The sequence below is a fragment of the Brassica napus genome, chromosome C3, assembly GCF_020379485.1.
Source record: "Brassica napus cultivar Da-Ae chromosome C3, Da-Ae, whole genome shotgun sequence".
In the NCBI taxonomy this organism is placed as follows: Eukaryota; Viridiplantae; Streptophyta; class Magnoliopsida; order Brassicales; family Brassicaceae; genus Brassica; species Brassica napus.
The window spans coordinates 71194555-71215027 of record NC_063446.1 but is presented as its reverse complement, the minus strand read 5'-3'; the positions used below and the strand labels follow the sequence as shown (position 1 = coordinate 71215027).

At 35.9% G+C, this 20473-nt stretch overlaps 1 protein-coding gene and 1 pseudogene across 8 annotated transcripts; both read left to right on the top strand.

The window, feature by feature from the left end:
- Positions 1 to 1713: 1713 nt before the first annotated feature.
- Positions 1714 to 8657, top strand: LOC106427424 (MATE efflux family protein 1-like). Of its 8 annotated transcripts, XM_022697349.2 has the most exons (15): positions 1714 to 3309; positions 3404 to 3578; positions 5538 to 5602; positions 5699 to 5861; positions 5951 to 6072; positions 6179 to 6400; positions 6496 to 6680; positions 6772 to 6907; positions 7001 to 7097; positions 7182 to 7282; positions 7563 to 7726; positions 7807 to 7878; positions 7944 to 8060; positions 8139 to 8356; positions 8442 to 8657. In XM_022697349.2, exons 4-15 carry the CDS (start codon positions 5776 to 5778, stop codon positions 8482 to 8484), a joined length of 1563 nt encoding a protein of 520 aa, XP_022553070.1. In that variant the 5' UTR covers positions 1714 to 3309; positions 3404 to 3578; positions 5538 to 5602; positions 5699 to 5775; the 3' UTR covers positions 8485 to 8657.
- A 6937-nt stretch (positions 8658 to 15594) lies between these two features.
- Positions 15595 to 19117, top strand: LOC111204785 (annotated as a pseudogene).
- Positions 19118 to 20473: the final 1356 nt, after the last annotated feature.

The following is a 20473-nucleotide window of genomic DNA, read 5'->3' as shown; positions in this document are numbered from 1 at the left end:
TGTTTAAAAATACGGATCCGGATCCAGATATCCGGACTTAAAAATTAAGATATCTGGATCCGGATTCGGTTTGGACGGATCCAAGATTTTACTATCCAGATTCGGATACGAGTACTTCGGATATCCTATTTTCGGAGCGGATCCAGAACGGATCTCAGATTGAATCCGGATCTCGGATAATAAGTCACAGGCCTAATACACATGAGTTTGATATTAATATTTGTGTATTTATCCAAGTTCTCTCTCTCTTCCCTCCTAGAGAGAGAAATCTCTCAGTGTCTTCTTCCCTCTTACCACAATTCTATCTTTCGGATGAGATGTTTTGCTTTCTGATCACTAGATCAGATCTTTTGTTTTGCAAAATATTTCGATCTCTTGGTCGAAGTTTCTTTTCGGGTAGCCGACTATTATTTTCGCTTGGCGATTTTTTTGTTGTGCTTTGTTTGATCCTTCATGGTTTTATACTATTTTTGATGGAGATTGAAGTTAAGTGCTTTCCACTTGATTTTATTTTAATCTCGTAAGGCTACTGTTCATTGACCCTTGTTTCCCGTTCACCTCTATTGTTTCCTAAAAGAATCAGTCTTTCTTCAGTAGTTATAGCCTTTGAAGAAAGCATCTTGGATTGGAAGCTAATGAGGTTTGATGGATTTTTCTAGTCATATATGAGCAGTGCCGTGCGAATGCTATTAGGGGCGCAGGGCAAAAATAATTTATTTTATATCAAATATGCTTAATAATTTTTTTTAATACGAACCAAAAAATAAATTGTTTTTTATCTTATATTTTAAAATTATTTTTAGGAAAAATAAATCTTATCAAAATTAATGGCAAAAGTTATATTTTGGTTACAACTGAAAATTATATATACAAACTTAAATTATATGCAGAAAAATATTTTCGACATTCAAAATAAAAAATATACAATAGAATTAATATTCGCAACAACTAAACAGAAATAGTCATATTATTGAAAAGTATTAAAAGATAATTATAGTTTTTATCATATTATCATATTATCAAATATGGAAGTCTCAAAATGTACTAATGAGAGAGAAAGTCCGGGGCCAATGTCCCAAAATTGATAAGGTGAGCACAGTTCTGTATATGAGGTGGATCAAGGAGAGTCGGCGTTCTATGAACGGTCCGACAAATGGTCTTTACTCATTTTGACTCAAATATCCTCTGTTTTAACTCCGGTGAAGCACGGCATCTCTAGACAATTACTCGCGGTTGTGTTGGAAGGCATCCTCAAGCGAACATCAATAGGTCCGACGGCGTAGACGAAGAAAACTGGATCTGCAAGCGGCGCTGAAACAACAATTCATCTTTCTTCAGACGGCGCGTTTCACGGCGCATGAATCAGGTCAAGCACATGCAGAAGAGATGCGTGTCTTGTTACTTTCCTTTGTCTGACACGTGGCAAACTGAAGCGGTGGATAGTTAAACCTAGTTTGCGTTTATGGACTTAATTAACATTGGGGTTGTTGTATTGGGAATGAACATTTGTATGTAAGTTTGTATATTTGCCCATTTGGGCTTCTTAATGATAAGAAAGTCGACAAAAAAAAAAGATATTAATATTTGTATGACGATTTTACCATTTATGCATGTCTACCCATAGGTTAGTAGTTCTGTCAGTCCCTTCGAAACCTATGTGCTTTACTGCTTCACAATTATTCTCTAGTTTTCTCTCATTTCATCTTTTAGTCTTATGTAATTTTTTTTTTTATCTTTTTCTACTTATCTCTCATCTTTTTTCCTAACCATTTTTCATTTTCTTTCTTACTTTTTCTCATCTCCTCTCACTTACGAACAATCTCGAACACTATCCGAAGAAAAAAAAATCCTCTCAATAAAAAGCTACTACTGTGAAAGCTGTCTTATTTCACAATCTGAACAGTTAGATGAAGTCTCTTCCCAAGATTTGGAAGTTGCTACTGCTAAATATCAAGTCGAAACCGTAGAGGAGAGAAGGAAGTTCGTGATTTTTTTGATATGGTTGACATTTATTTTAGGAAACATTTTATTTGTTACCCAATAATATTTATGTTATCCGACGAGCTAGCTCAACTGGTAACACCTCAGACTCCGGTCTGATAGGTCACGAGTTCGAGTCTCGGACGGGGAGGAGTGTCCAGGTACAGACACAGGCTAATGGTACAGACACAGGCTGGCTCCGGGCCTAGGAGGGGATTAGGGCCGAAGGCCCGAACCCCGCCTGGTTAAACAAAAAAAAAATTAAAAAAAAATAATAATAATAATATTTATGTTTTAGTGGATCTTCTGTTTTATGTCACTGTTTGAGATAAATATTTTGTTAGATACAGTTTTATGTCGCCATTTAGAATAATATGAGGTTAGATGTTTCCAAATAAATGACGTTAGTAGATATGGTTGCCTATATGATACATGGTTTGTTAACTGTTATATTATGCTGATACATAATTTATTAGATATATTTTCCTATATTTTTTGTTAACCGAGACATGTCTTCGTTGCAGATACCTCTTACTTTATTATGTGTGTTATTGATTATTTTAACACGGTATATATAACTATGATTATATGTAGTATCATTTCTTAGCTAATCTTTAGCTTGTACCTTTTTGGTATATTATTTGTTCGTTGATATGCAATTTGTTTTTCGTGTAATGTTTTTGTAGTGTGGCCGTTACTGATGCATGTAGCATGTTAACCTATTTAATGTCAATGATAACATTTTTATTGGTCGTTATCGTTGCATGTAGCATGTTAACATATAACTTAAAATATGTTGTCAAACAATGTATCAATTAACAAAACATATCAACTAACATTTTTTCTTTACCTTTGTTAGATGAGTCCTTTGTTATTTGTTAAACATCGACAGTAGCAGCTGCAATTAAAATCATCAGTATAATTTTTTTAAAAAAATTCTATCTTTTAGTGTTATATGCAGTTTATTCTGAAAATATACAAAGAAACTGTAGTAGTCCAGTGGTTATTGCTTAAATATTTATCAAGATACCAGGTTTCAAAACCCAACATTTGTGGTTTTTTTTGTTTCTTTTAATGAAGGGTAAGAATGTCATTTCTCCTTCATCTTCTTCCATCGACCTGCAACCCTAAATCAGCCGAATCATTTTTTTTTCAACTTATTTCTTCAATTTTTTGGTGATTTGCATCATTTAACCTTATTTCTTTGTTAATGATAACAAAATATGATAGATTGATGATGCAAAAACCCGTATTTTTTTGTGATCTGAATTTTTGTCCATATAAGGCATAAACACCATGAAGCTTGACCGTGGAACGCTAAAACGCCAAGTAATCAGATAAAGTCACTGCATTTTAGAACATTGGCTAATATTTCATTATACACAATCTACCCAAAATCCTACTCTTTGTCGACACAATACAGAGACAACATGTGGTGTAAAGCTGCGGTTGAACTGTGTGGAGGAGAAATGATCTAGATTCTGACCTGTGATTCAAACACGCTTCTGCCATCCTGACACACCTTTTTGCTTAACATGCTGTGTCATTATACGATCGTCAAAAGAGAAGGGCATTTTCGTCTTCTTTACTATCAAAAGGTATGACAAACCCCGTTTATGTTTCATCATGTATAGATCGCTAATTTGAACCCTTACTATGTATATTGACCTGAAGCTCTCATTATATAAATTATAAACACAATCATGTTATTAAATTATTATTATTTGTCTCTATACTACATTAGATTATTTACTAAATATATTTTAATTCAATATTTACAAATTTCTATAGAATGATTTGTCAAAAAAAATCATTTTTATTAAACATCGAGACTATACTCAATTTTCAAATTTTAAACAAAAAAATGGGTTAACATTGCCTTAGATTAGGGGTTTCATATAAATTATGGTGGATATGAATCAGATGATGAAATGGTATCAACCAAGGGGGTAGGAGAGTTGACAAATTAAAATCTTTAATTTAGGGCTTGGGTTTGTTTTTGTATTACTCTAACTTAATTGGTTCTTAATGTTTTAAGTTTGGTGAGAAAGGCTACTTAGCCAATGCATGGTCATGTAAGACTAGGCATGGTCATGTAATACTAGGCATGGCCATAAAGTTCGTAACTAGAAATCCGAACCAAAAACCCAATCCTTACATGATTCGAAATGTAAAAAAAAACTTAATAGATTTTGTAGAGTACTACAAAACATATTATTAACCGTACCTAAATAATCCGAAAAATAAAAAAACTCGAAAAAGTATCCAAAGAAACGATATGAATAGCAAAACTACAATAAATATAAATATGTGAAACATAAATATGTATTTCAAATATTTAATTCTATATTTATTTTGATAGAACATCTAAAATAAGTATTTAAGTTTTAAATAAGTACCTTAAATACTCAATTCTATATAAATAAATATTAATTTTTATATTTTGCTTTTAAATTTTAGAGTTTACTTCGAATATATCCAAACCGAACCGATATAACCCGAATGCGAACGATATATGGTTATTTAAGAATTTTAGGATGTGATACAAATGAGAACTGAAACCGTTGTTTTATCTGAGTTTGATCTTTACTTACAAAAGACTATATCTGCGAAACTTGTAAAAACATGAAAAAGTATAATAAAATGATATATGTAAAGAAATCGCAAACCATTAGATTAAAGAATCATAGTATACAGTTTACCAATCATGTCATTTTATTTGGAAGTTATAGTTTTACAATTTTTAATTGATATTTTCCTAAATGCAATATTTGTCCCCATTACAAGAAAAACAAAATTATTCTGGACTGTTATAACCGGTTAATACTTAAAACACGTTCCACCTTCCATCTAGACGCCTCGGCTTCCCAGTCTCTCCTCTCTCTCAACCATTTATTTTTCAGAACCAATTTCCCTACTCCTTGATCGTTACCATTTCATCACCTGATTCATATTCACTGTAATTTATTTGTAAAATCAGTGTGTTTACATTCTCCAGACTGCTAGAAAAGAAACAAAAGAAAGGCTGAGTTTTTAATTTGCCGGGATTTTTTTTTGTATTGGTTTATAATTTGCTGGGAAATTTATTTTCGTAAAAATAGAAAATGTGAAGACACATTATTGACCTCTCTTGGTCAGACAAAAAAGGTGTGTTCTTCTCTTCTTACGTTACATTTGTCTTTCTTTTTTTTCTGTCTAAAAGTTACATTTGTCTTTCTTCGTTCATAATCGTACATGTCTAGTTCTTACACATTTTGGATTAAAGTAAATTTTCTATTACTTTTCATTTATCCGAAAAATCATAGAAGTTTCATAAGATTATTGGGAAGTTTCCTGTCACTTGACATCAACTTTGTCGATTTTTTCTTTGGTAATTGACGTTAACCAAACTTTCATTGATAGAAGATTTGTTGTAACCAAATTTATCTTCATTAATTTTTTTCTTCTTTATTATCTCTAATTCTTGTTCTTATTTTCTTTCATTCATTTGTCTCTATTTAAAGATGTGGAAAAAGTTTGTCTTTGATTTAAGATAACTTGTTCTTGGAACCCTCTAGGTTTGTGGACGTAAAGACAAGAATCAATACTACATTGGAGTTTGAAGTCTGAAGGCATATGCAATGTGTGGTTAGCCTTGAAAATTGAATTCCCTCTATTATTATGAGGGGCATCTTATGAAATGTCACCTAACTCACCGAGAATCGTTTACTTTTGCTAGATTCTGTATCCACACACACATTCTTTTATGTACTTGTGAAGCTCAGGACACTCAAGAAAGTTCAGTAACATCTCTTAATGATGTCTGAAGATTTTGGCTACAACAAAGAAACTCCTTGTGATTTTCCTAGAAACCCTCTTTGCATCTTCCTAAGTGATTTCAAGTAATAATTTTGTTGTTGTTGTAAAATTATGTGTTCCTTGCGTGATCAAGAATATTCTTAGAAAATTTGATTTTCTTTGATGTGTACAGATCAGTTTTGAAATTTGATGAGCTCGGTTTGGAGATAACAAGAATAGCTTTACCTGCAGCACTTGCCTTAACAGCTGATCCTATAGCATCTCTTGTGGACACAGCCTTCATAGGCCAAATTGGTACTAACACCAACCACATGAAAAATTTAGTTCATTTAATTATTTTGTGTCAAGATAAAAATTATGGGTTTATTCTTTGGTCTCTTGTTTTGGTGATGATTTCCAGGTCCTGTAGAGCTTGCTGCAGTTGGAGTTTCAATTGCTTTGTTTAACCAAGTTTCAAGAATCGCTATCTTCCCACTCGTTAGCATCACAACTTCCTTTGTAGCAGAGGAAGATGCTTGTAGTTCTCAGGAAAACACAGTCCAAGATCATAAAGAATGTATTGAAACTGGTATTAACAACACAAAGGAGGAAACTCAAGAACTTATTCCTGAAATAAATAAAGGTCTATATAAAAATATTCTTTGCAACATCGTCACTCCTTTTATTATTTGATTTCTTGAAAGTACTAATCACTAAATTGTTTTTTCTTTCTTTCAGATTCCTTGCCAGATGAATCTAAAATCAGTAGCAGTATCTTTAGTGTTAATAAATCTTCAGTCAAGAAAAGAAACATACCATCAGCTTCATCTGCTTTAATCATTGGAGCCATTCTTGGCCTTCTTCAAGCTGCGTTTCTTATATCCACAGCCAGACCTCTCTTGAGTTTCATGGGAGTTAAACACGTAAAGAATCGATCGTTCAGGCTTTATATATATACTATATATAAATGTTATGAGATTGCAAATCTTTAGAACATGTTTTTAATGTTTACAGGATTCTCCAATGTTGGGACCTGCTCAGAGATATTTATCTCTAAGATCACTTGGTGCACCTGCTGTTCTTCTCTCACTTGCGACACAAGGTGTATTCCGAGGATTTAAAGACACAACAACTCCATTATACGCAACTGGTAACATGACTTATCTTTAATATGATCAAATTTCTTGACACAAAACAAACCTGATGATGATCAACTTCTATTTTTTATTAATCTCTTCCACAGTGATTGGAGATGCCACAAATATAATACTAGACCCGATCTTCATCTTCGTTTTTCGTCTAGGCGTCACAGGAGCAGCCACTGCTCATGTCCTATCCCAGTGAGTTTAATTTCACATTTTTGAGGCTTGTTTTCTTTAAAAGTCTACCTTCTCTCTGAGGCTTGTTTATATGTTCATTTTCAGATACCTTATGTGTGGAATACTCTTGTGGAAACTGATGGGCCAAGTCGATATTTTTAATCTGAGTACCAAACATCTTCAGTTCTCTAGATTCATGAAAAATGGTATTGCTGATTTTATTTGTTGTAATAAGCATGTTTATTTTTTTCGTAATAAGCATGTTTAGCTTTGTTTGAGCTAAAATTATTAGATTCTATAAATAAAATGGTTAGTATTGTTTTTCTTTTGACTAAAATATGATTTTTTGTAAGGGCATGACATCAGATAATAAGCGGAGATTGTTGATATTGTTGAATTCTTATTACGTAATATAGATTCATTTTGATATTATAGTGAAATCTCTGATGAAAAACATTGTTTTCTTGTGTGTTTTTTCTCTCTCAGGATTTCTTTTACTGATGAGAGTTATAGCCGTGACATTCTGTGTAACGCTTTCCGCATCACTAGCTGCGCGAGAAGGATCCATTTCTATGGCAGCTTTCCAAGTTTGCTTGCAGGTTTGGTTAGCAACTTCACTTCTTGCAGATGGGTTTGCTGTAGCTGGCCAGGTTTAGCCCCTGAGATCTCTCTCTGTCTCCTCATTAAATATTTTTTGTTCTATGTTTTAACAAATGTGTCTTTTTATAAGGCCATACTAGCGAGTGCGTTTGCCAAAAAGGACTACAAAAGAGCTGCAGCTACCGCCTCTCGTGTACTGCAGGTACATTCTTAGGACCTAAGCATACAAAAGTAAACCAAAAACTGAAGGACTGAATGTTGTGACAGTTGGGACTGGTTCTTGGGTTTCTACTCGCGATTATACTTGGAGCAGGATTGCATTTTGGAGCAAGACTATTCACGAAAGATGATAAAGTCTTGCACCTCATTGGCATAGGACTTCCGGTGATTACTTTTAACTTCACCTTAAACCAAGATTATGTTCTTGATATTGTGGCTAAAACACGTTCTTGGTTCCTAAAGTTTGTGGCAGGGACACAACCAATCAATGCCTTAGCGTTTGTATTCGATGGAGTTAACTTTGGAGCATCTGATTTCGGTTATGCCGCAGCATCATTAGTTATGGTGGCTATAGTTAGCATTTTGTGTTTGGTCCTACTATCGTCGACTCATGGGTTTATTGGACTTTGGTTTGGTCTCACCATTTACATGAGTCTTAGAGCAGCCGTTGGATTTTGGCGGTAAAAAATCTATGAATCTCTCTGTTTCTTCTAGTGAATGGTTAAAACTTATTTTCTAACAAAATGTGATTTGGAACTGTAACAGGATTGGGACAGCCACAGGACCATGGTCTTTTCTCAGGAGGTAAAGAAGGAGAATGAAAGGGGAGGGCGTGTTTTAATTATTCTTTAAACCTTTTTCTAATGAGCTTGTAGTTAAATAAAATACAAAGAATATGAATTTGGTGTGCAAATATTAAGGGATGTGGTGTACTAAATTTGGGAAATTGTGATTTTTGGTAGATTTTTGTTATTTTGTGTTCTGCTGAAAGCGTTAGTTAAAATATAAAATTCCATAATTTTAAATAGTTTTTTAATTATTTTACTTAAAATCTACTAATTCTCCTAAATTATCCAAACTATCTAAATTTTAATTAAGAGAAATTTTCTAGGATAGCATTTTAAAATTTTTGTCACAAAAATGGCATTCAATGAAAAAATGATCTAAATAAATTTTATTAAAGAGTAAAAATACATTTATGCTTAACTAATTTAGATTTATGGTTTAAAGTTAAAGGGTGGAGTTTTGAGGATATAGTTTAAAATTTTTTTAAAAAAATAAATAAATATTAAAAAATTTAAAATAAAAAAAAAAGCTATTTTGGTCATTTTCCTTATTGAATGCTATTTTTGTGACAAAAATTTAAAAAGACTATTTGAGAGAATTACGCTTTTATTAAAATTAAATTATTTAAAATACTTCCAAATATTAAATTGAATACATAATGTTATGTTTACCTTAGAAACTAGAGAAAGTTTATATAATAATATGTTCCCGTTTTAATTATGTTTTTAGTTTCTTTACAAATTTTAGGCTAAAATTTAAATTTGATGAATTATAAAGAAAATATGGTTCGCTTCAAATCATGTATCTAGACCAACATCAGCTCAACCTAATTAATCGCTCTTCTATATCAAAAATCAGATCATGTTTCTGATTTATAACTTAAGGATTTAGAACTCTAACTTTCTGTATATTATTAATAAATAAGTGTTCCCTTTATATATGAGTTACAAGAGAGATAAATGGAAATACAATAATAGAAAATATTACAAATCATAAACATAAACATAAACGAATAGGAAATAAGCAAGTTGTAGCCGCCTCTCTCTCCTCTCCAAGTCTCGCGGCCGCCTCTCTTTCTCTAGGGTTGGGTCGTCTTTCTCTCTAAGTGTATGAGCCGGTTATGGACCGGACCGGATATGGACATCCACTAATTGATTTATAACACTCCCCTTTGGATGCCATAACTATACAGGGATTGTAATACGCTTAATGTTGCCTCATTAAAACCTTACCAGGAAAACCCACTGGGACAAAACCATGATGAAGGAAAAAGAGTACAACACGTACTACTCCCCCTGATGTGAACCTCAGTGAAGGTCCTTCAGCCTACGCATCCCAATCTGATGTGTGAGCTTCCTGAACGTGCAGGTAGGAAGTGCCTTGGTGAATAGGTCAGCTGAATTGTCACTGGATCGTACTTGGACGAATTGGACCTCACCGGCTTTCTGAAGCTCGTGAGTAAAGAAGAACTTAGGCAATATGTGCTTCGTCCTATCACCTTTTATGTAACCGTACTTGAGCTGAGCAATGCATTATCCTCATACATCACGGTTGGCTTTTTGCACTTGGCCATCCTGCAATCAGCTCGGACGTGTTGGGTCATCGACCTCAACCAAACACACTCGCGGCTGGCCTCATGTATGGCCAAGATTTCCGAGTGATTAGATAAAGTGACCGCGATGGTTTGTTTCATGGAACGCCATGATACGGTCATACCTCCATGTGTAAAGACATATCATGTATGTGATCGAGCTTGATGTGGATCTGATAAATAACCAGCATCAGCAAAGCTAATTAAACCATCTTTGTTATGGTTAGTATTATATAGAACCAAGTCTTTCGTTCCTTGCAGGTAACGAAGAACATGTTTGATCCAATTCCAATGTCTCTGGGTCGGACAGGAGCTAAACCTAGATAGTAGGTTCACGGCAAAGCTTATATCAGGCCGTGTGTGAGTTGCCAAGTACATTAAAGCTCCTATGGCACTGATATATGACATTTCGGGACCTAGGTCATCTTCATCATCCATCTTGGGATGGAATGGGTCAGTGTCCAGGCCGAGAGACCTCACCACCATGGGCCTGGTCAGAGAATGGCAATCAGCCATATTGAATCTCTTGAGTACCTTTTCAGTGTATGTCATCTGATGCACAAGGATCCCATCATTTATGCCATCTGATGCACAAGGATCCCATCATTTATGTACTCAAGTTATAATCCCAACACATAATTTTGTTTTCCCGATATCTTTCATCTCGAAATCTTTCTTGAGGTATTCAACCGCTTGGGAAATTGTATCCAGAGGTTCCTAGGATATTCAGATCATATATTTCGATGATTATCAATATTGTTCTCGAGAACTTGCTGTACATTCAGCTCAACACCCTCTAGTACTTTCATTATCCAGTGGACCATATAAATATGCAGTCACTACATCAGTTTGCTGCAAGTCTAATTTTCTCTCTTATATAGCCAGACTTATGAGAAATCTTAAAAGTAGTTGCATCCACCACATGGGAGTATATCTCCTCATAATCTATTATTGGTCTTTGTGAGAATCCTTGTGCAACATTAGCTTTATATCTCACGATTTCTATTCCTCACAAGACCCATTTATATCCACTGGTTTTAACATTATATGGCGTCTTAATCATATCGCCAAATACGTCTTTCTTCTTTAAACTATTTAACTCCACGTTTTCATTCAATCTGTTCTACGAGTGCACACTCTTATATTGACGTGGGTTCATGATCCTCGCTTATATTCATAAATTCAAGTGCTACATTGTATCATCTTATGTCGACATTCCTTATTGTGTTCCATTATATTCCAGACATGATATAATCAATTGAGATTCATTATTATCAGGACTTTTAATACTTTGCAGCTTGGCGTCCCAAGCTACATTGTTTGGTACCTGTACCTTAGAGCCGGCCGGCCTTATCTCTATGTCTGGTATGGTTTCCTTGACCACATATTTGTTTTATCATTCTATGCACCTTTCTCTTTTGTTTCCGAGGATTCTTATCTTTTGGAACTTATTGGTCTATCTTGTATAGACTTTGTAGCAACTTCACTGTGTCTCTCTTGGACATAATTTAGTTGGTGCTTTACAAGCTGGTTTATATATGACTTAGTCATTCTTTTTCGGATCAGCAAATGTGTCTGGCATTTGATTAGCTAGCTTTTTAAATGTATAATCTTTGGACGTCTATTTCACATTCTTTAGTCCGAGGATCTTGCCAAGACAATGATGGTCGATGCCATTCTGTTTCTCTTACCAGCTTATTATTTTCTCCCCCTAATGTTGGATAGTCGGATCCATTAAACTTTGCAATCCGTGTTCTTGGCCACTAAATAGATCACCCATATTTGGCTCAAAGTACTTCATTATTTGTGGGAGATTCATATCCAACATATATCCTCATCCTCATCCTCTTCTAAGGATCCATCTTAGACGGCACATTTATTTGTGGTGGCTTATCCAAATATCTCAAGATGTTATATGTCTGGCTCATGACCCGTAATAAATTTGAGATGGGAATATCTATGCACACTTAATGGTCTGATGCTTATTAGTTAAGATGCATGTAAATTCGTGTGTCCCCAAGCCTTGGACTGAGAGTTTGGACCTATGGGTAATGGCCAATACAGATTTATAAAAGGATTCAGCCAAGCTATATATAGTATGGACATGTGCGGATTTGTCCTCATTGCCCCCTCATGGACATACTATAATCCTTAAGTGCTTTGGGACATCATGGCCTAATGAGTTTCTCTTGTGTTCATGCTACAAACGTGAGATTCTATGGGATAACTCTTTGTTTCCAATATCAATTTCGCATCATGTTTTGGACCAGGATGGTCAATCCAGTCATACCATAAAGTGTATAATTTCGTGGGTAAACCATTCTGGTTACCATGACTATTGCCTCTATCATACTGATCTTGGCATAGTCTAGATCAATAGAGAATGCAAGTATAGTTTTTTTTAGGACTCATTATGGCCTTGGGCGATTTTATACATATATCTGAAGGAACTCTTTGTTTCCTTCGCCCATTGTTTCTATATGGAAACCATTAATTCTTATATCTCTATATAATCTCAATGGGTTTTTCTGGGTGAACATAAAGCATCTAAATGCTTGCCCTTATACATATATGCCCATAGCCCTTAATGTGTACCATACCCGCAAATCATATTGGCGTTTTCAAAAATCATTCATTCCTTTTATTAAGTTTTAATAAAACAAGTTCATAGAAATGAAAAACATAAAAATGAAAAACATCAAAACAAAGGACATATAATTTAGATTACAAATGTCGAAATCAATCTTCAGTTTTTTTTTTTAGACAATCTGAAGTTTCATAATCCATAAGATCGTCCTTCTCATGATTGAAGTCGTTTTCATCATCTTGGTAAGTCATATGGGCTTCAGGATTCTTCCCTTTCAAGCTCTCTTGATAGAGGTCAACTAGATGCTTGGGAGTCCTACAAGTCTTAACCCAATGATTGCTCATTCCACATGGCACGCGTATTTCTCTGATTTAGTCGAGTGTTGGGGTTTGAAAAAAGATCCACGGCCACGACCATGGCCTCGTCCAAATGAGCCACGGTCCCGTCCATGGTCTCAACCATTTCCTCGCCCGCGGCCAAAGGATCTTCGACCGAGGCCACGTCCGTTCGATTTGTCTCGACCACGGCCATGTTGGCCGTTTCCTTTGACGTGGTTGGACTCTTTATTGTCCTCTGTAGCGGGTGCATCAGGTAGTGGAGCTGATACAAGTGGTCTCATCTGATTGTTTCTCATTAGTAATTCATTGTTCTGCTCAGCGAGCAAGAGACAAGAAATAAGATTAGCATAGGTTTTGAAACCTTTCTCTCGGTACTGTTGTTGTAACAGCACATTGCTTGCATGGAAAGTGAAAAAGGTTTTCTCAAGCATATCCTGTTCCGTAATACTTTCACCATACAGTTTCATTTTAGAAACAATCTTAAACAGTGTAGAGTTATATTCGTCCACAGACTTATAGTCTTGGATCCTCAGATTCGTCCAATCAAACCGAGCATTTGGTAAGATCGCCGTTCTCCGGTGATCATATCTCGATTTCAATTCATTCCAAAGATCTAGTGGATTCTCAATGGTTAGGTATTGATCCTTGAGACTCTCAGCTAGATGATGACGAATGATCAAGATGGCTCTGTAACGAACCTTTTCATTGGCATTATTGTTCTCGGTGATACACTCACCGAGTCCCTTGGATTTCAGGATGATCTTAGCATCGAGCGCCCACTGAAGGTAATTGTCTCCAGATAGATTTAGGGCAGCAAAATCAAGGTTGTTGATTTCGACATCTGAAGTTATAGATTAATATTTTTAGATCTTTTAGGAATAGTTTTTAATGTTTAAACGATTAGGGTTTTATGTTCAAACAATCAAACAAGCCTTCACAGCCAAGATCTATGCCTCACGGCCAATGAGCAAGCCGCACGGCCATGGATGCAAACTAGTTCGTTTTTATGCATTTAGTTTGTCGTGTAATTGCAATCCTAACATGGTTTGTTTCTATCAGTTCATGATGCAATCAAAACAAGCAAACCTATCGGTCAAGAAAAGATCAAGCCACACGGCTATTTGATTCAATTCAACACCATTCCTAGAATAAGTTCTAAGTGTAATTGCAATCAATCAATGTGAGTTATGGTATGAATGCAACAAGACCACACGGCCACGAGTATGATCAAGTCTAGAACAGTTTAACCTAATATGTAGTTTCAGATTTCGATTTTAAAATAATCTAAATTATGTCATTAGGGTTTTAGTTTAAACAAGCCAAACAATCAGATTCGAGTTTGAACAATCCTAACAATAGTTCTAGGTGATCAAATCAACCAATCAATGTTCAATTTCAAACAATCAAAATCGATTTTCAGAATTAGGGTTTTAGGGTTTCGATTTTATTAACAAGCAATTTCAATTTCAGGATGATCAAATTCAATCTCAATCAAACAATCAATCAATCAGTTTTAATTAATCAATAGTTTTCGAATTAGGGTTTAGGGATTTCGAAAATTTGATCTTAGATCAAAGGGATTTGATTTGAGATTCAAAACCTTTAAAGTTCTGATTTTAATTGATCTATGGATCAATCTCGATTTTTAGGGTTTGGGGATCGAACTTATAGAGCTTCGATTTACTCGCTTAGGGATTGATCTATTATCCTATGGCTTTCATCTTAGAGATTATATTTTAGGGTTTCATTCTTTACAATCAACCAAATTTGATTCATTATGTTCTTAGAATTCGAAATATCTTTAGTTTAGTTGTTTGTAGAAACCGGACCACCAAGAATGAACCTCGAGCTTAGATACGATCGGGACGCGAGCTGGCTGGGACGCGAGCTGCTTCTATCGGATCGCGAGCGGCTCTGATGCGAACGGGAGCTGTTGCTGTCGGATCGCGAGCTGTCCTTGATGTAGGATGGAGCTGAGTTCATATAAGATCAGGAACGCCTTGGGGCTGGAGCTGATCAGGTGGACACGAGCTGGAACGGAGCCGCGAACGGATTAAGGTTCGTCGGTATCGTCGGGTTCGGATTAGGGTTCCAAAGCAAATCGGTGCGCACTGAATCTGTGCGTGAGGGCGCGTCGGTGGTCAGATCGACAAGCGGTTTGCACTAACTGATTCGTCTCGGCCAGGGCTTCGATTTGATATCTTGATCGTTTTCTGGGTCTTCACGGTTTGGGAGAACGGCCTCTTCGAAGTTTCGAGGCAGATTCCTTTTCATTTAGGGCTTTAGCGATTTGGTTTTAGGCTCAGGGTGTTAGAGGCTATCGTGCTGATAACGTGTTGTAAACTTAAGGATTTAGAACTGTAAGTTTCTGTATATTATTAATGAATAAGTGTTCCCTTTATATAGGGGTTACAAGAGAGATAAATGAAAATACAATAATAGGAAATATTACAAATCATAAACATAAACAAATTAGGAAATAAGCAAGTTGTAGCCGCCTCTTTCTCCTCTCCAAGTCTCGCGGCGGCCCCTTTCTTTAGGGTTGGGCCGTCTTTCTCTCTAAGTGTATGGGCCGATTATGGATCAGACCATTTATGGACATCTACCAACTGATTTATAACCGATCAAGAAAAATTAATCTATTTTAAAAAAAAATCAGGCCCTTATTTATTAAGAAACAGAGGGACAACAAATTGGACCAAGGATGCTCACACGGTTAGCCCCCTATCTAAGCGGCCCTGCTCCTACTCCGCCAAACTCGGAGCTGTTCCCAACATTGCCTCCGCTCTCTCCAATGCAGAATGCAACAACAACGACAACAACAGCATCCTCGTACAATCTGCAGCGGCGCTCGGTAGTTTCTCCTGCGGGTTTGAAGCCGGAGTTCAAGCCGTTCTCGACGCCGGAGTGTTCCCTCATCTCCTCCGTCTCATCACCAATCCTAACCAAAAGGTTTAAAGTTCGAAACTTTATTAGAAAAGTAGTGTTTGGTCTCGAGAACAAAGCTTGAACCATCTTTAGATTATATACTCTCTGTAATGAAAGCTTAAAGCTCGAAACTTTATTGAAAAGTACTGTTGGGTCTCAAGAACAATCTTTAGATTGTATACTATGTGACAATGTTCTCAAAATCGGTTTAAGCTGCGCCTGTGGAAATCGGATATAAAAGAAAAGCTCTATAGTCTAAGCATTAAAAAAAAAGCATTAAAAAAATCGGTCTAGGTGCCTTCCTATACAATAATCCTAGTTTTATTGACTTTCTATTAGAATAGAAAGTTCTATTGAGTCTAGAGAAGAAAGCTTGAACGATCTTTAGATTATACAGCATGTAACAATGTTCTAAAAATTGGTCTGGGCTGCGCCTGTGGCGAATCAGTTCTAAAAGAAACGGTCTAAGCATTCAAAAAATCGGTCTAGGTGCCCCCAAAACAATAATCCTTTATAAAATATATAAGCACAGCCTATATCGATTTCTTGAACATTGCTCTGTGATAAAGCATTGGCCTTTTAAGTAGTTATCTTGATCCTTTTTTACATGTTCTTTAAGGTAGTTGATGCCGGAGCGCGTTCGCTGAGAATGATATTTCAATCTACTTTAGCTCCAAAGTATGCGGAACAACTGCAGAGCAACAGCTTCTATGCGACGCTGGTGTCTTGGAGAAGCTTGTTGTCCTTCTTGATGGTTCTCTAAGCCAGAGCGAAGCTTGTCTCGAGTCTTTAGCCACTGTTTTGAAGAGTAACCATGATGCTGTTTCGCGGGTGGGAGATATTTGAGTTTTGTAACTGAGTTAACAAAGGAAAGATATACAAGGACCAGGCTGCTTTCTTGTCTCTGCTTGGTTGCTATATACAACACTTGTCCGTCTTGTTTCTTAAACGTGGGAACCAAATCAAGTTTGAGTACTACTCTGCTTGAGCTTCTTAACGACCCTGGTCAATCTGGAGATGATGCTGCGTTGTGTTTGTCTTCTCTCCTCGCCGAAAAAGAGGATCTACAGCAACTAGCTTACGAGGCCAATGCAGTCAAGACTATTGTTGACATCTTGAAGTCAGAATGTGAGCTTCAACCTAAACGTCTTCAGGGCTTGTTTCAGTCTTTAGCTGAACTGAGTTCTAAACTTGAGGATTGCAGGTGTACCTTCCTGTCATTACAGGTTTTGCTCCCATCTTTGAGTAGTTTAGTACTTGTGTTCTTATACAGTTACTTAATCTGTTTCGTCTTTCTTTAGGTGTTAGACCTTCTATTTGAACTGCAGCATGCATATGCTTTAGAATCACTTCTCGATCAATCAAGGTTTGTTAACACTATTATGATTTAAAGCTGTCTTATATTAAGTGGTAAGCCCACCTGAGACATGTCATTTTAGAATTTGAGTGCAGGCCTTTTCACCAAGGATCATGTTATGCTTCCTTTGGTTCAGTTATTGCATGATCCATCTCCCTCTGTCCTGGTACATTCTCGCATTTCTTTAAGTTAATCTCTGAAGTGATTTTGTTGTCTGGCAGAACTGATTTGAATTTATATATAGTTGCAGTTCTTGGCGCTCTGAGCAATATAGTATTGGATTTTTCATCGCCTAATAAGTAACATTTATAGAATATGGAGGGATATAGCAGCTTATTGAGTTGTCAAAATCAATGGATGCTAACACTCGGTGTAGCGCGTTACGGGCTTTGAGGAACCTCATGTTTCTTGCAGACATTAAACCTAAAGAACTCTTTTATTCAGACGTCAAAGCTCAAGGACTTGCTTGTCTTATCAGTGGTAAAGAGTCCTCTAATCCAAAACCATATGATTCATCTTATATGCTCTCAAATAACAACAAAGCAAAACACATTGCGCCGCCCTCAGATCCTGAGCCTCTGGTACAAGAGCAAGCTTTGGCCCTTCTTTGTAATCTTGTTGATGGATGTATCAACTCCATTGGATGAAGATGGTCTTATCTTAGACACTGTTGGGAGACAACTGAGGAAAGCTCCACAAGCTCAAATAGCAATACAGGTAACAAAAAATGATAAAGCTCACCATATCAATAGATTAAAAAGATCGCTTATGAACTTGTGTTTTCTATCCTCAGGGTATGTATGTGCTCACGAATGTGTCTAGTGGTACAGAATTACATAAAGAAGCTGTTATGCAGCAACTGTTTCCTCAAGGGGAAGCTGAATCAGACAGTTTCATGGTTAAGTCTTTTGCAGAGCTACGAGAGCCAGTTACGGTTAGCAACAGTCTGGACTATCATAAACCTCATTAGTCCTTCAAGTCCTGGTTCACTTGATCGGCATGTGAAACTGCGGAGTGCTGGTATCATTCTTCAGTTAAAAAGCATGGTCAACGATCCCTGCCTTGATGTTAAGGTCATAACAAAGAAGTAAACTTTATAGCAGTTTCAATTTTTTAATACCTTGTTTCCAATACTCAAGCTATACTTCGATCCTTTTTTGCTTGCAGATTCGCATCATAGGCCAGTCAGTGTCTTTTGGTGATAGTTAACAAACGCAGAGATATTGCTACACCCAATCCCACAGACTATATACATTGAACATATCAATAGTTATTTAGCTTTGAGTCAGTTTTCACCATGTAGCAAAAGTGAGACAGAGCCTTAGAATTTATGACCATGTTCACTGATTATATATCCAGTTCCAGACACACTTAGCATCCAACAGGTACTTACTTTCTCAGGCTTGTTCTTCTCATTTTTGGTTTCCTGAATTGGCCATAGATGAAACTGCAATTGGAGCTGTTCAAAAGCATAATGCTAAGGGATTATATATTCATCTGCTTACCATTTCTTCATATATATAGGACAAGGAGATTTTGTGTTTCAGTTACTGCTCTGGTTAACAAAACAGTATTGTGTCTGACTCTGTGTGCAGGTGAAAGCGGTGAGAAAGGGTTGGATTGTTGTGCCACACTCACGCTATAGATCCACCACATTTTTTCTTTTATATGTTTTTGCCTTAAAAAGAACTTCAATTGTATTTTTCTTAGACACATGATTTTTGTATCTATATTTTTTATGACTTATTGTTGGGTTCACCCCATAGGGTAAACCTCTAGGTTCACCAACCAATAAGATTGTGTTATTTTATATTTGATATCTTTTATAAAAGAAAACAAAATATTGTCAAGTTATATTATGTTATTAAAATAAAAAGACAAAAAGAAATACATAAAAAAATAGTAGTAATTACAAAAAAATAAAAAAATTAACCAGCAAAACAGTAAACCTTAAATCCTAATCCTTAAACCCTAAATCCTAAACCTTAAACCCTTGGATAAATCTTAAACTCTAAATAAAAAACACTAAACACTAAAACACTCGAGGGTTTAGGGTTTAGGGTTTAGGATTTAGGATTTAGGTTTTAGGTTTTAGGGTTTTAATGTTTAGTGTTTTTGATTTATAGTTTATGATTTATCCAAGGGTTTAGGGTTTAGAGATTAGGTTTTAGGGTTTAGTGTTTTGCCGATGACGTTAAAAATATTTTATCTAGATTTTTTTTCTGTAACTACTATATTTTTTTCGGCTAATTGGCGAAATAGCCATTTTCTGGGGATAAATTAAGTAAGGAACGTTGATTTTGACATAATTCATTGTCAGGCTTTTGTGCTTCCTCCCACCCGGATATGCCCCTTAAAGCAACATGTTGTCGGTTCTATATTACAAAGTAAACGACATGGTGGGTTTGTGTCGCACTGTGACAATCACAAAAACTTACGGAGCGCGTAACTGAGATGTATTCAACACATTATGAAAGGAGATGCAGATGTAGGAGTAGATAAGAATCGCAAGTGTACCAGAAACAAACGGCGAATTGACGACGATGAAACAAGTGTATTCTATAGCAGTTACACAAGATCCATACTACATAGTATAAAAGGAATAGTATCCCTATAAATGTAGTTCCAATTGAAAGAGCATGTAAATACTTTGGTAAATACTTTGGGTACAGTTGAAATGTGCATGACGCAAGGAAAATACGTAGAACTTTAGCCAAATGAAGCCAAATACTCATGTTGCCAGCTTCAGATAGGCAAAATCAGCAGTTACTATTTATTGTACAGCCGAACTATTCCATATGGTATAAAACAATATCATAGCTACAGTTGCGTGGGAGTTAGAAAGTACGATACATGGGGTTGGATGAGGAGGTGGGTACATATAGCGTGGGGTATTTCTAATATAACAACGTCGACGTCAGGCTTGGGCCTGGTCAACCAAAACCCTTTGAATGCAACGGTATGATACAAACCATCAAATTTATATGAGTATACGTTCCATGCCACATGAACAAATAGAATATAAACTTGGGAATGTAATTTACCAATATAATCAGTTACAAAGACAATGACGTCTACGGTTGAGGACAGACGGTGACGTAAATAATGGAGTAAATGTCCAGTAATGGCTTACAGCTACTCCATATTAAAGAGTGGGAGGAAGCTACGTAAACAGGTGGAGTTAGTAAAGATATTTTCACTGTATGGAGT